The sequence below is a fragment of the Primulina tabacum genome, chromosome 4 (genome assembly GCF_025594145.1).
Source record: "Primulina tabacum isolate GXHZ01 chromosome 4, ASM2559414v2, whole genome shotgun sequence".
Taxonomy (NCBI): domain Eukaryota; kingdom Viridiplantae; phylum Streptophyta; class Magnoliopsida; order Lamiales; family Gesneriaceae; genus Primulina; species Primulina tabacum.
The window spans coordinates 1,392,530-1,404,557 of record NC_134553.1 but is presented as its reverse complement, the minus strand read 5'-3'; the positions used below and the strand labels follow the sequence as shown (position 1 = coordinate 1,404,557).

General features: G+C 40.0%; 2 protein-coding genes across 2 annotated transcripts; one reads left to right on the top strand and one right to left on the bottom strand.

Annotated features, from left to right (window-relative positions):
- The first annotated feature begins 5,755 nt into the window (after positions 1-5,755).
- LOC142542226 (pentatricopeptide repeat-containing protein At4g14050, mitochondrial-like) lies at positions 5,756-7,993 on the top strand. The gene is given in 2 exon segments (XM_075648739.1): positions 5,756-5,949; positions 5,951-7,993. Coding segments are annotated over 2 exon segments (1,827 nt in total). The 5' UTR covers positions 5,756-5,847; the 3' UTR covers positions 7,676-7,993.
- Positions 7,994-8,147: 154 nt separating this feature from the next.
- Positions 8,148-11,724, bottom strand: LOC142542227 (selenium-binding protein 1-like). The gene is made up of 7 exons (XM_075648740.1): positions 11,424-11,724; positions 10,426-10,621; positions 9,899-10,126; positions 9,410-9,641; positions 9,207-9,314; positions 8,849-9,121; positions 8,148-8,579 (listed from the first exon to the last, which is right to left on the bottom strand). The coding sequence occupies exons 1-7, from the start codon at positions 11,563-11,565 to the stop codon at positions 8,298-8,300; spliced, it is 1,461 nt and encodes a 486-aa protein (XP_075504855.1). The 5' UTR covers positions 11,566-11,724; the 3' UTR covers positions 8,148-8,297.
- Positions 11,725-12,028: the final 304 nt, after the last annotated feature.

Here is a 12,028-nt window from a genome sequence, read left to right as displayed (position 1 = left end):
CTATGAATGATTAGGTTATATTAGGTGTGATAAAATAATCACTCCTCACCCCTATAATTATTTATCTCACTCTTAATCCATCATATTTTTTCAATTTTATCCTTTTTCTAAATCCAAACTCACCACCACTTCCCTACACCGACCGTCGCCCGACCACCGCCGACCGCCGACCGTCGCCATCGCCGACCGCCGCAGCCACCGCCGTCGCCCGCCGGAACGCCGCCGCCGCCGTCACTTCCGGCCAGCCACCGTCGATGACCGCCACCGCCGCCGTCACTTCCGGCCAGCCACCGTCGATGACCGCCACTGCCACCTGTTAGGTGAGTTTTTAATGAGGTGGGGCCCACGTGGAATTTAAAAATCAGAAAATGAAATCCCACATCGGGAGATTTTCTGTTTTGGCTTAAGAATTCTGGTTATAAATAGAGCTCAACTCCTTCAGTTATTGTATCCCAAAATCAAAAGCTTTTCAGCTTTGATAAAAAAAAAGAGAGAGCATAGAAAAAAGAGTGTATTTTTTCTTGAGTGCGGGAATTCTCTTGTGTGAGTTAGAGAAATTATTTTCTCGGTATACTCGGGGGTTTGGGAGTGTGAGATATTTAGTGTATTGGTGTATACACTTGTTGTAATATTTCTTCCGGTTATAAAAGTTGCAGTGCTCCGTGGACGTAGCCTATTTTGGGTGAACCACGTAAATCGTTGTGTTCTTGTTGATTGATTATTTTATTCCGCAATTTGGGTACTATATTATCTTCGTGGTCGGCATCGCTTCGGGGTAATTTCCCAACAACTGGTATCAGAGCCTTGTTGTGAAAATTCTTAAAAATTCTGAGTATGCTCTGTGGTTGCAGCCTTGTCTGATCTTCCACATCAGAAAAGATTTTTTAGATTTTTTGCTAAGACTAGAGAAGTGATGGCCGGAGATGATGGATCGGGACCGGGAATCAACAAGTTCGACGGAACATATTTTTCGTTCTGGCGGTTACAGATAAAAGATTATCTGTACAGTAAGAAGCTGCATCAACCTCTATCAGGAAAGAAACCAGAAAAGATGGAGGATGATGATTGGGAGCTCCTTGACCGACAGGTGTTAGGTGTGATACGACTGACCCTAACGAAGAACGTGGCGCATAACGTGGCGGAGGCCAAAACCACGGAGGAAATGATGACCATTCTATCAGACATGTACTAGAAGCCATCAGCAAACAATAAAGTACATCTTATGAAGAAGTTATTCAACTTGAAGATGGGAGAAGGTGCTTCGGTGGCAAAGCACATAAATGAATTCAACACGATTGTCTCTCAGCTGACATCGGTGGATATCAAATTTGATGATGAAATTCGGGCACTTATTCTTCTGGCGTCTTTAACAGACATTTGGGAACCGATGCGGGCAGCGGTTAGCAACTCTGTTGGAAAAGGAAAACTACAACTCAATGATGTTAGAGATCAAATCCTTGCTAAAGAAGTTCGCAGGAAAGACTCGGGTGAAGCAACATCATCGAGATCTGCTCTAAATCTTGATAACAGAGGAAGAGGCAGGAATGGTGAAAGGAGTTCAAACCGATGGCGCGGTAGATCCAAATCAAGAAATGGAAAAGACAAAAACATCCTTGAAAAGAATATGAAGTGCTGGAACTGTGGTGAGACTGGTCACCTGAAAAAGAACTGCAGATCAACGAAAAATAATGCCAATGCTGTCACTGAGGAAGTACATGATGCTCTGCTATTATCCATGGAAAGCCCTGTTGATTCTTGGGTTATGGACTCGGGAGCTTCGTTTCATACCACTGGTGATCGCGATGTATTTGATAATTACATCGCTGGCGATTACGGAAAAGTTTTCCTGGCTGATGGAAAACCTTTGGAAATTGTTGGTATGGGTGATGTACGAATGAAGATGTCAAATGGATCTGTCTGAAAAATCAACAAAGTCAGACATGTACCAAAATTGACACGCAATCTGATCTCGGTGGGACAGCTCGATGATGAAGGCCATAATGTGACCTTCGGTGATGGTTCCTGGAAAGTGAACAAAGGAGCCATGATCGTTGCTCAAGGAAAGAAAACTGGAACACTGTATATGACTTCCAGTTGCAGAGACACACTAGCAGCTGTGGATGCTGGAGCCAATTCAAGTCTATGGCATTATAGACTTGGACATATGAGTGAGAAGGGAATGAAGATGTTGGTGTCAAAAGGAAAGCTACCAGAATTAAAGACTGTTGAACACCAACTATGTGAAAGCTGTATCTTTGGAAAGCGGAAGAAGGTGAGCTTTTCAAAAGGCGGTAGAGAACCGAAAGCAGCAAAGTTGGAGCTGGTTCATACTGATGTATGGGGACCATCTCCTGTGACATCCCTTGGAGGCTCGAGATACTATGTCACATTCATTGACGATTCAAGTAGAAAAGTTTGGGTTTATTTTCTGAAAAATAAATCTGATGTTTACGAGACCTTTAAAAGGTGGAAAGCCATGGTGGAAAATGAGACCAACTTGAAGGTGAAGTGCTTACGATCTGATAATGGTGGAGAATATGAAGATGATGAGTTCAAGAAATATTGTGCACAGAACGGGATCAAGATGGAGAAAACCATTCCTGGTACACCTCAACAGAATGGTGCAGCTGAAAGAATGAACAGGACCTTGAATGAACGTGCAAGGAGCATGAGATTGCATTCTGGATTGCAAAAATCATTCTGGGCTGATGCTGTTAACACTGCAGCATATCTGATCAACAGAGGACCTTCGATACCGCTTGACTGCAGAATACCCGAAGAGGTATGGAGCGGCAAAGAAATAAATCTTTCTTTCTTGAAAGTGTTTGGATGTCTATCCTATGTTCATATTGATTCAGCAAGCAGAACAAAACTTGATCCGAAATCAAAGAAGTGCTTCTTTATTGGTTATGGAGATAATGAGTTTGGTTATCGTTTCTGGGATGACCAAAATCGGAAGATCATTCGGAGCAGGGATGTAATATTTAATGAGAAACTTCTGTACAAGGACAAGTCAGACATTGGAGCTGGAGATGAATGTCTTGAAGTCAAGAAGACTGATGAAGTGCCATTGACATATATTCCTGTGAATGAATCGAAAACCAGTAACCAGGAAGATGAAGAAGAAACTGCACAAGATGATGACCCACAAACTCCGGTGATTGAACTCAAGAGATCTTTGAGAACCATTAGACCACCTGAGAGGTACTCCCCTGCACTTCACTATATTTTGCTGACAGAAAAAGGTGAACCGGAGACCTATGAAGAGGCAATGCAAAATGATGATTCAACCAAGTGGGAGTTGGCCATGGAAGATGAGATGGATTCACTGTCATCCAATCAGACGTGGGAGTTGACAGAACTTCCGCAAGGCAAAAAGGCGTTACATAACAAGTGGGTGTACCGGTTAAAAGAAGAGCATGATGGTAGCAAGCAGTATAAGGCAAGACTTGTTGTAAAAGGCTTCCAACAACGGGAAGAAATTGATTACACCGAAATTTTCTCTCCGGTGGTTAAATTAACCACTATCAGGACAGTACTTGGACTAGTGGCGAAGGAAGACTTACATTTGGAGCAGTTGGATGTAAAGACTGCGTTTCTTCACGGTGACCTAGATGAAGAAATTTATATGAAGCAGCCACAGGGCTTTGAAGTACGGGGAAAAGAGATAATGGTGTGCAGACTTCAGAAGAGCTTGTACGGTCTCAAACAAGCTCCAAGACAGTGGTACAAGAAGTTTGATGGATTCATGAGTGAAAATGGTTTCCTAAGGTGTCAAGCTGATCACTGCTGTTATGTGAAAAAGTTTGACGGTTCTTATATCATACTACTTCTATATGTAGATGATATGCTGATAGCTGGAGCTTGTCTGGAAGAAATTGATAAACTGAAAAAAGATTTATCAAAGGAATTTGCCATGAAGGATTTGGGTGCTGCAAAGCAAATCCTTGGAATGAGGATCTTAAGAGACCGGGTGAATGGATTCTTGAAGTTGTCTCAAGAAGAGTACGTGAAAAAGGTGGTTAGCAGATTTAACATGGATGATGCTAAACATGTGATTACTCATTTGGCTAGTCATTTCAAACTAACCAAAGCACAATCACCATCGACGGAGCAGGAGCAGGCTTATATGAATAAAGTTCCTTATGCTTCTGCTGTCGGAAGCCTCATGTATGCAATGATGTGTACAAGACCAGACATAACACATGCAGTGGGAGTCGTGAGCAGGTTTATGAGTAATCCAGAAAAGCAACACTGGGAAGCAGTTAAGTGGATTCTCAGGTATTTGAAAGGTACTGCTAGTTGTTCTTTATGCTTCAGGAGGTCAAAATTGGGCTTACAGGGTTTTGTCGATGCCGATATGGGTGGTGACCTGGATGGCAGGAAAAGTACTACTGGATATGTGTTCACATTAGGTGGTACAGTTGTAAGCTGGGTGTCTAAGCTGCAAAAGATTGTTGCACTTTCGACTACTGAGGCTGAGTATGTTGCAGTTACAGAAGCTAGCAAGGAGATGATATGGTTGAGATCCTTTCTGGAAGAATTGGGTCAGAAGCTTGAAGATAGCACGTTACACTGTGACAGTCAGAGTGCTATTCACTTAGCAAAAAATCCTGTTTATCATGCTAGGACAAAGCATATACAGGTTAGGTACCATTTCATCAGATCGGTGCTGGAAGATGGAATCTTGATGCTGGAGAAGATTCCTGGAAGTAAGAATCCAGCCGATATGCTCACAAAGACAGTAACCATTGACAAACTGAAGTTGTGTTCAACTTCAGTCGGACTGCAAGTATAAATGGAGATATATGAGCTGCTGCAATGATGGTGTGAAGACATGATTGAAATCAAGTCTTCAAGTGGGAGAATTGTTAGGTGAGTTTTTAATGAGGTGTGGCCCACGTGGAATTTAAAAATCAGAAAATGAAATCCCACATCGGGAGATTTTCTGTTTTGGCTTAAGAATTCTGGTTATAAATAGAGCTCAACTCCTTCAGTTATTGTATCCCAAAATCAAAAGCTTTTCAGCTTTGATAAAAAAAAAGAGAGTGCATAGAAAAAAGAGTGTATTTTTTTCTTGAGTGCGGGAATTCTCTTGTGTGAGTTAGAGAAATTATTTTCTCGGTATACTCGGGGGTTTGGGAGTGTGAGATATTTAGTGTATTGGTGTATACACTTGTTGTAATATTTCTTCCGGTTATAAAAGTTGCAGTGCTCCGTGGACGTAGCCTATTTTGGGTGAACCACGTAAATCGTTGTGTTCTTGTTGATTGATTATTTTATTCCGCAATTTGGGTACTATATTATCTTCGTGGTCGGCATCGCTTCGGGGTAATTTCCCAACACCACCGACCATCGCCACATAACTTGAAGGGCAATTTTGTCAATTCATCAAAAGATTATTATTTATCACATCTTTAAAAATCATATCAAACATAATATTATTTTATCCTCATTTACTTCAATCATTCTTTTTATCATTTCTCTCTTAATCATTTCATTATTTAATCATTTCAACCAAACACATCTTAGAAGACGAGAGAAATACACAATCTACCTAAATTGACAATCTTCAATAATATAAAATGAAATATATTAGTTGCTGGTGCAATCGTGTTTCTCCTGATGTTTTAGTTCCGATTTCGCAAATTTGAAGAGTTTGATTTGAATTCAGCGTGTAAAATGGTCAGCCGAAGAATTAATTCTAAAATTTGAATTTTTATGGTAATTTTTAATGGGATTTTACGAATATTTAAAACTTATGTACATACTAAGTTGTCTTTCTAGCGAGCAGTCCTAAGTAGGCAGCTTAGCAAATCACTTGAAGTACGCACTCCTCAGGCATGAATGCATCACTTCCGACGCCTGAAACGATGCGACCACCCGCAGCTTCCAATCCAAGCCAAGAACCTTCATGCCCGTGTAATCAAATGCGGTTTAGATCTTTATGGGTCCCTTCTATTCCAACACCGTATTAGATGTTTATGGAAAAAGTGGCCACATGAGTGATGCCGTTCAGCTGTTCGAGGAAATGCCTCGTAGAGACCTAGCCTCATGGGCCTCGATTTTCACCGCTTACAATCAAGCCAACCTTCACCGGGACACCCTTTCTCTATTCTCTTACATGCTACCTCTGGATGGCTTCCAACCCGATCATTTCATCTTCGCGAGTCTTGTTAAGGCATGCGCTTGTCTGACTTTCTCGAAGCTTGGCCTGCAGTTGCATGCTCAGTTTGTTGTATCGCCGTTCTCGGATGATGATGTTGTGAAGTCCGCCCTAGTTGATTTTTATGCGAAATGTGGATTGCTCGATACTGCGAGCAGAGTGTTTGACTCCATTTTGTTGAAGAATTTGATTTCTTGGACTAGCTTGATGTACGGATACGCTAGAGTGGGAAACAAAAACAAGGTGGTTGAGCTTTTAGGCCACATGCCTCGTAAAAATTTGTACTCTTGGACCGCTCTGATATCTGGCTTCGTGCAGAGCGGGCATTTTGATGATGCATTTACGCTGTTCGCTGAAATGAGAAGAGAACTAGTCGGTATCGAGGAACCATTTGTTATCTCAAGTTTGATAGCTGGTTCAGCTAGTTCAGCTACATTGGAGGTTGGAAAACAAGTTCATAAATTAGTGGTCGGTCTGGGGTATGAGTCAAACTTGTATGTCAATAATGCATTGATTGATATGTACGCTAAGTGTAGTGATATTTTATCAGCTGAGAAGATTTTTATTGAAATGAGGAGGAGAGATGTTGTTTCTTGGACCTCAATACTTGTTGGAATGGCACAGCATGGTCGTGCCGAAGAAGCACTTTTGTTGTATGATGAGATGATTTTGGTTGGTTTAAAACCAAATGAAGTGACCTTTGTTGGGCTCATTTACGCCTGTAGTCATGCTGGGTTAGTCGAAAGAGGCCGTCAACTTTTTCATTCCATGGTAGTGGAATATGGATTAAGTCCATCTCTTCAGCATTATACGTGCTTGGTGGATCTTTATAGCAGATCAGGACACCTTGAAGAGGCTGAGAATGTGCTCAACTTGATGCCATTTGAGCCTGATGAAGCTGCATATGCTCCTTTGTTAAGCTCTTGCACTCAAACTGGGAAAAAAGGAATAGGGGTCAGGATAGCAAATAATTTACTCAAATTAGGACCCAAAAATACCTCGACGTGTATATTGATGTCTAACATTTTCGCTCGAGCTGCTATGTGGGACAATGTTTCTACCATTCGAAAATATATGGGGGCTATGGAGTCAAAAAAGAAACCAGGGTACAGTTGCGTCGACTTAGGGAAAGAGAAAGAAGTTTTCTATGCTGGTGAAACGCTGCATCCCATGAAAGATGAGATATTCAGTTTACTCAAAGAGTTGGAATCAGAGATGAGAAAACGAGGCTATGAACCAGATACTTCTTCCGTTTTGCATGATATGGAAGAGCAAGAGAAGGAAAGGCAACTCTTTTGGCATAGTGAGAGAGTGGCAGTTGCCTATGGTCTGCTGAAATCTGTGCCTGGAACGTCGATACGGATACTCAAAAACCTTCGAGTTTGTGGAGATTGTCACATGGTTTTGAAGTTCATATGCAGTATTGTGGGTAGAGAAATTGTTGTCAGAGATGCCAGCAGATTCCATCATTTCAAGAATGGTGTGTGCTCTTGTAAGGATTTTTGGTGATCTTGGACTTCGGAGGCTGAGTATTGGACATTAAATCGTCTGATAAACAGAATTTCTAGAGTCTGTCGTCACAATTTTTTCTGACTCAGTAGCTGCGCGTGATTAAAGATTAGCATTTCTGCTTCCTTAGTGTGATGGGATGAGATCGAGGTGTGCCCTCAAACAAAGAAATTTTGAGGCATACATTTTATCTTTGAAAGCTATTAAGTTTTGTATATTTTCTTTAGTTAAACATTGGAACTTCACTAAAGCAAATCAGGAATTACCTCTTGATAAATCGAAGTGGGAGAAGCACGATTACTTCCACTCTTAGAAACAGCCTGATTGTGATATTCTTGCTTCGGATATAATTTATACTATTGTTTTTGTGAATCTATTAGCAATCTAATTAGGAGCACTTTTTACTAGATTCAAAAACATCAGGTCCATTATTATGATTCCGGCGCCCTTGTAAAGGTTAAATGATAATGGGTGAAAGTAATCGACTCAAAAGTCAAATATTTCATCGAAGCTGCCGAACATTCCAAATCAAAGTCCTGTATCAGAGCGCAGCTTATGCTATAAATTATTTAAACTATTGAATATGTTTTGTCGAGTGCACATCATACCCCTACAATAGAGCCTAAATCCAGATATCAGAAGTGCAGTCTCCCCCTGGATACCTCATTTCGTGTGCCAAAGACGGGCCATCAGGTTCGGATCCGAAATCCACGATGAAATTTGGGTTGATGGTAAGCCCACCTTCGTCAGAGTTCACATCAATTTGTAGCATATGGGAACCTTTCTCAGTAAGATCGGGGTAGAATTGTCGGTCCCATGTGCTGAAGAGCGAATTTGTAACGTAGAGACGTTTCCCGTCTAAACTCAGCTGTATCATTTGAGGTCCTCCTCTTAGTTGACGTCCCTGAATTGCCAAAAGAAAAACAGAGAAACTTTTTACTCAACTCCTCCATTGATGATTGATCTAAGATATGTTCTCTCCAAATATTTAAAAATATGTTGGAACAATGTTAGATCATATACATTTAGACTTTAAGTGGCCCTCAGAACTTATCAAATGAATCCTGAAATTCAGCTTTTTAATTATTACTGAAAATTGAATACCCTTTAATACAAGCTAGTTCTTTACCCAAAACATACAAGTTGCTCTGAAATAATGATAAGTAGTAGTACCTGAATTTCAGGTACATCGATCTGGTATGTAGTGCCATCTTCTGCCACAGCAACCACGTTACTTCCTTTTCGAATCAAACCTCCGACCCATACTTGGCCAGTCAGTCGAGGATTTAAGGGATCTTCAATGTTATATTGTCGAATATCACCGTGAAGCCAGTTAGCCAAGTAGAGGAATCGGTCGTCGAGAGAAATCAGAAAATCGGTGATAAGTCCAGGCATTTCAGGTAGAATCCAGTTCTCCACCTTCAGTGGCTTCACTGATGCTGATAACTGCAATCAGTTTGGATTAATGTATTGAATTTTATTTACTTCAGAATTGAGACTGAAAAAAATAAAAAAAGTCTTTTACACGCACCTCGTGACTCCACGACCCATCCGATTTCTTGAAAAATCTCACCATGTTGCTTGTTAAAGCACATCCCACGAACCCGGTATCTTTAGATGGATCATGCAAGAACCTTATCTGAATTTAAGTACAGCATCTCATGAGTGGAAAGAGAAAATCAAGGGAGAAAGATTTTATACATAACGACAGATAACAAATAAAACCCAATATACCTCCAAAGGCAAGAGACCGGAATTTCCGAGGTCCAAAGTCTGTTTCAACTCACCCTCCGGCCAACTATATACGTGCAAATGCCTTCCATAAAGACCATCCGAAACGTGCTGAAGGTCAAAACCTTTGGTGAAGGCAGCAGGGGCTCCCCATGAAGTGCTGATCATGGTCTTATGCCGAGGTTGGTACCAGAAATCATAGCCGAAAAGGGGGCTGTGACCTGGCTTCTCCCACCTATTATGAAGAAATGGAAGCTGTTTGCTAGTTCATGATGTTTAGTTTCCAGATCATTAGAATAATAGAGTTAGCAAGACACAAAATTTTGTAACCGATGGTTGCACAAAAATTTACATCAAACAAAAGGACATGAATCTGTAAAGTTCGAAAATAAATGCCAATGAGATACTGAGTTTATTGTTAATTTAAGAACACTTTTAGGACATGAATCATAATATTGTGTCATATCGTAGAGCAGATACAAACAACGATACCTTCCTTTGACGTTAAAATCTGAGTCGAGTAGAAGAAATCCATTTCCTTCAGCCTTTCCATCTCCATCTCCAAGACACGACACCATGATTTCACCTGAAGCAAGACAGTGAGCTGTGTGGGGGTATGCTAATCCAGTTTTCTGTATTATATCTTTGGGTTCAACATATTTATATAAACTTGGAGCCCTTGGATCCTTCAGGGTATCGATTGCATAAATACGGCCAGATCTGAGATATAAAGGCATCAGAGGCACATGTTAAAGAATGAGAATAATTTCTATCGTCAAAAGCATTCACAAGAAATAAACATCTTTCATCACTACATTTAAGTTTCCAAACAAAATACCGGAACAAAACGCAAATGTAGAGCTGGCATGATGGCCCTTGAACCTTTTTACAGAAGGAATTGTAATTTGGAACTGACAAAGTTGAATCCAAATAGAAGTGGATATACAATTTTCCTAACACGTCTTAGGTTAATGTTTTGTGACGAAATCGATTTATCTTCCAGAAATTTGGTCACTTACACAAGTGAAGGTAGGACAAGAAACCGCCGAGCAGCTGATGGATTGCCATGGCAAGAGCTGCAGGAATTCCATCCAGAATGATGCAGTTCATCGCCAACGTAAGGCATAGGCAGCCTATGGATCACTTTCGAATAAGTTGGTGAGCTTGGATCTACATCCACAGTGGAAAGGTAGTCTGGCTTATTCCTCCCTGTCCCTGTAAATTTTGTAAAGCAACATAATCATATCGTTAGTTGCAATTTAATCATCGAACATGAAGAATATATGGGGAAATGTCGAATCCACACACAATTTCGACAGGCAAATCAATTTTTTTGAATTAATCTTAAATCTTAATGTGTTTGGCCACTTCCTCTCTCTGATATTTACATGGACAAATGACTCTTTTAAACCATGAATCCTTTATATTTGTCGCAATATAAACTAAGCAAATATGATAAATCTGACATTCGGAATCAGCTTTTATTTATCTTAAATTTGGCAATAAACAATCGGAATCTTATTAAATCTTTTTTTTTCATGACGAAGGAACGGCAGCCGTCAACCTAGGCTATGCACGGGTAAACTTTGGGCTAAAGCACACAATCACTTTAGAACTGTTCCAACAAAAAAGTGTAACAAGTGCTCACTTTCTGGGGCTGGGCAGGAACTTTGAATCCAAATTTAAAAAATATCAATTTCATGCATAAATTTTTTCAGTGAATCGGAACCAAATATCCGGTTCTATATGCCATAGATTCCAGCAATTTCCTTTTCGGGAGATCCATTCCAAATCACAGATCAAAAAACTTCACAGGAAAAACAAAATCAAAAAGACATAATAATCGAGATTAGAAAGATCAGCACCCAGTAGAGCACACCATCATATCACTAAATTCAAGATAAAATCAAAATCTACACCAAAACACAAAACCAACCAGAAATTCAGCAAAAAAGAGACAAATCAATCAAACCAAAAAGCTTTTTTTTTTTATAAAAAAAATAACAATCTCAAATACCTGTGTAAATGCACGTAACATAAATCAGAGCTTCCCTTGGCCCCGACATGGCTTCAAGAGGAGATGCATACCCCGGTCCATTCTTGCAGCACCCATTATCATCCACCTTCGCATGTCGTAACACCACCATATCAGTTGCCATTTTCTGTTTCTAACACTATTTCTTGCGACTTTGGAGAAAATTAAGCAGAACCCAGATGCCAAATCACTTGATATAATGTCACCACCAGTTTTGTCGTCAACTTTTGTTTTTATTTTAGAAAAAATCTATTCCGGGTATCATATTAAATTCCCTGTCGTTGATATCACAGACGCCACGTTGCAAGGCGGTGAGCGAAGTAAATCTCGGGATAAGGTGGACAAAGTCAGTTGTTCTATCACGGACTGTTTTGGTCGTGAGGCGGACATGACAAAGGTGCCCAAGAGATAATAACCATTGATTAATTAATATCAACAACATTAATATCCTGTTGGAATAATTATTTAAATATTATAAATTTTGTTATTTTAAAATTAATAAATTTTTATTAAAATTGATATAGTCATTTAGTTTTTTTAAATAGTGGTAAAAAAATATTTGAAGAATAATAATTGAACTTGAAAAA

Bases quoted from the DNA above. Each gene is read 5' to 3' on its own strand.
- LOC142542227 (XM_075648740.1), bottom strand. From the start codon at position 11,565: ATGGCAACTGATATGGTGGTGTTACGACATGCGAAGGTGGATGATAAT. The intron at 10,622-11,423 runs GTATTTGAGATT...CAAAATTTACAG, and splicing joins TGTTACGTGCATTTACACAG to GGACAGGGAGGAATAAGCCA. The intron at 10,127-10,425 runs GTAAGTGACCAA...TTTATATCTCAG, and splicing joins CTTGTCCTACCTTCACTTGT to ATCTGGCCGTATTTATGCAA.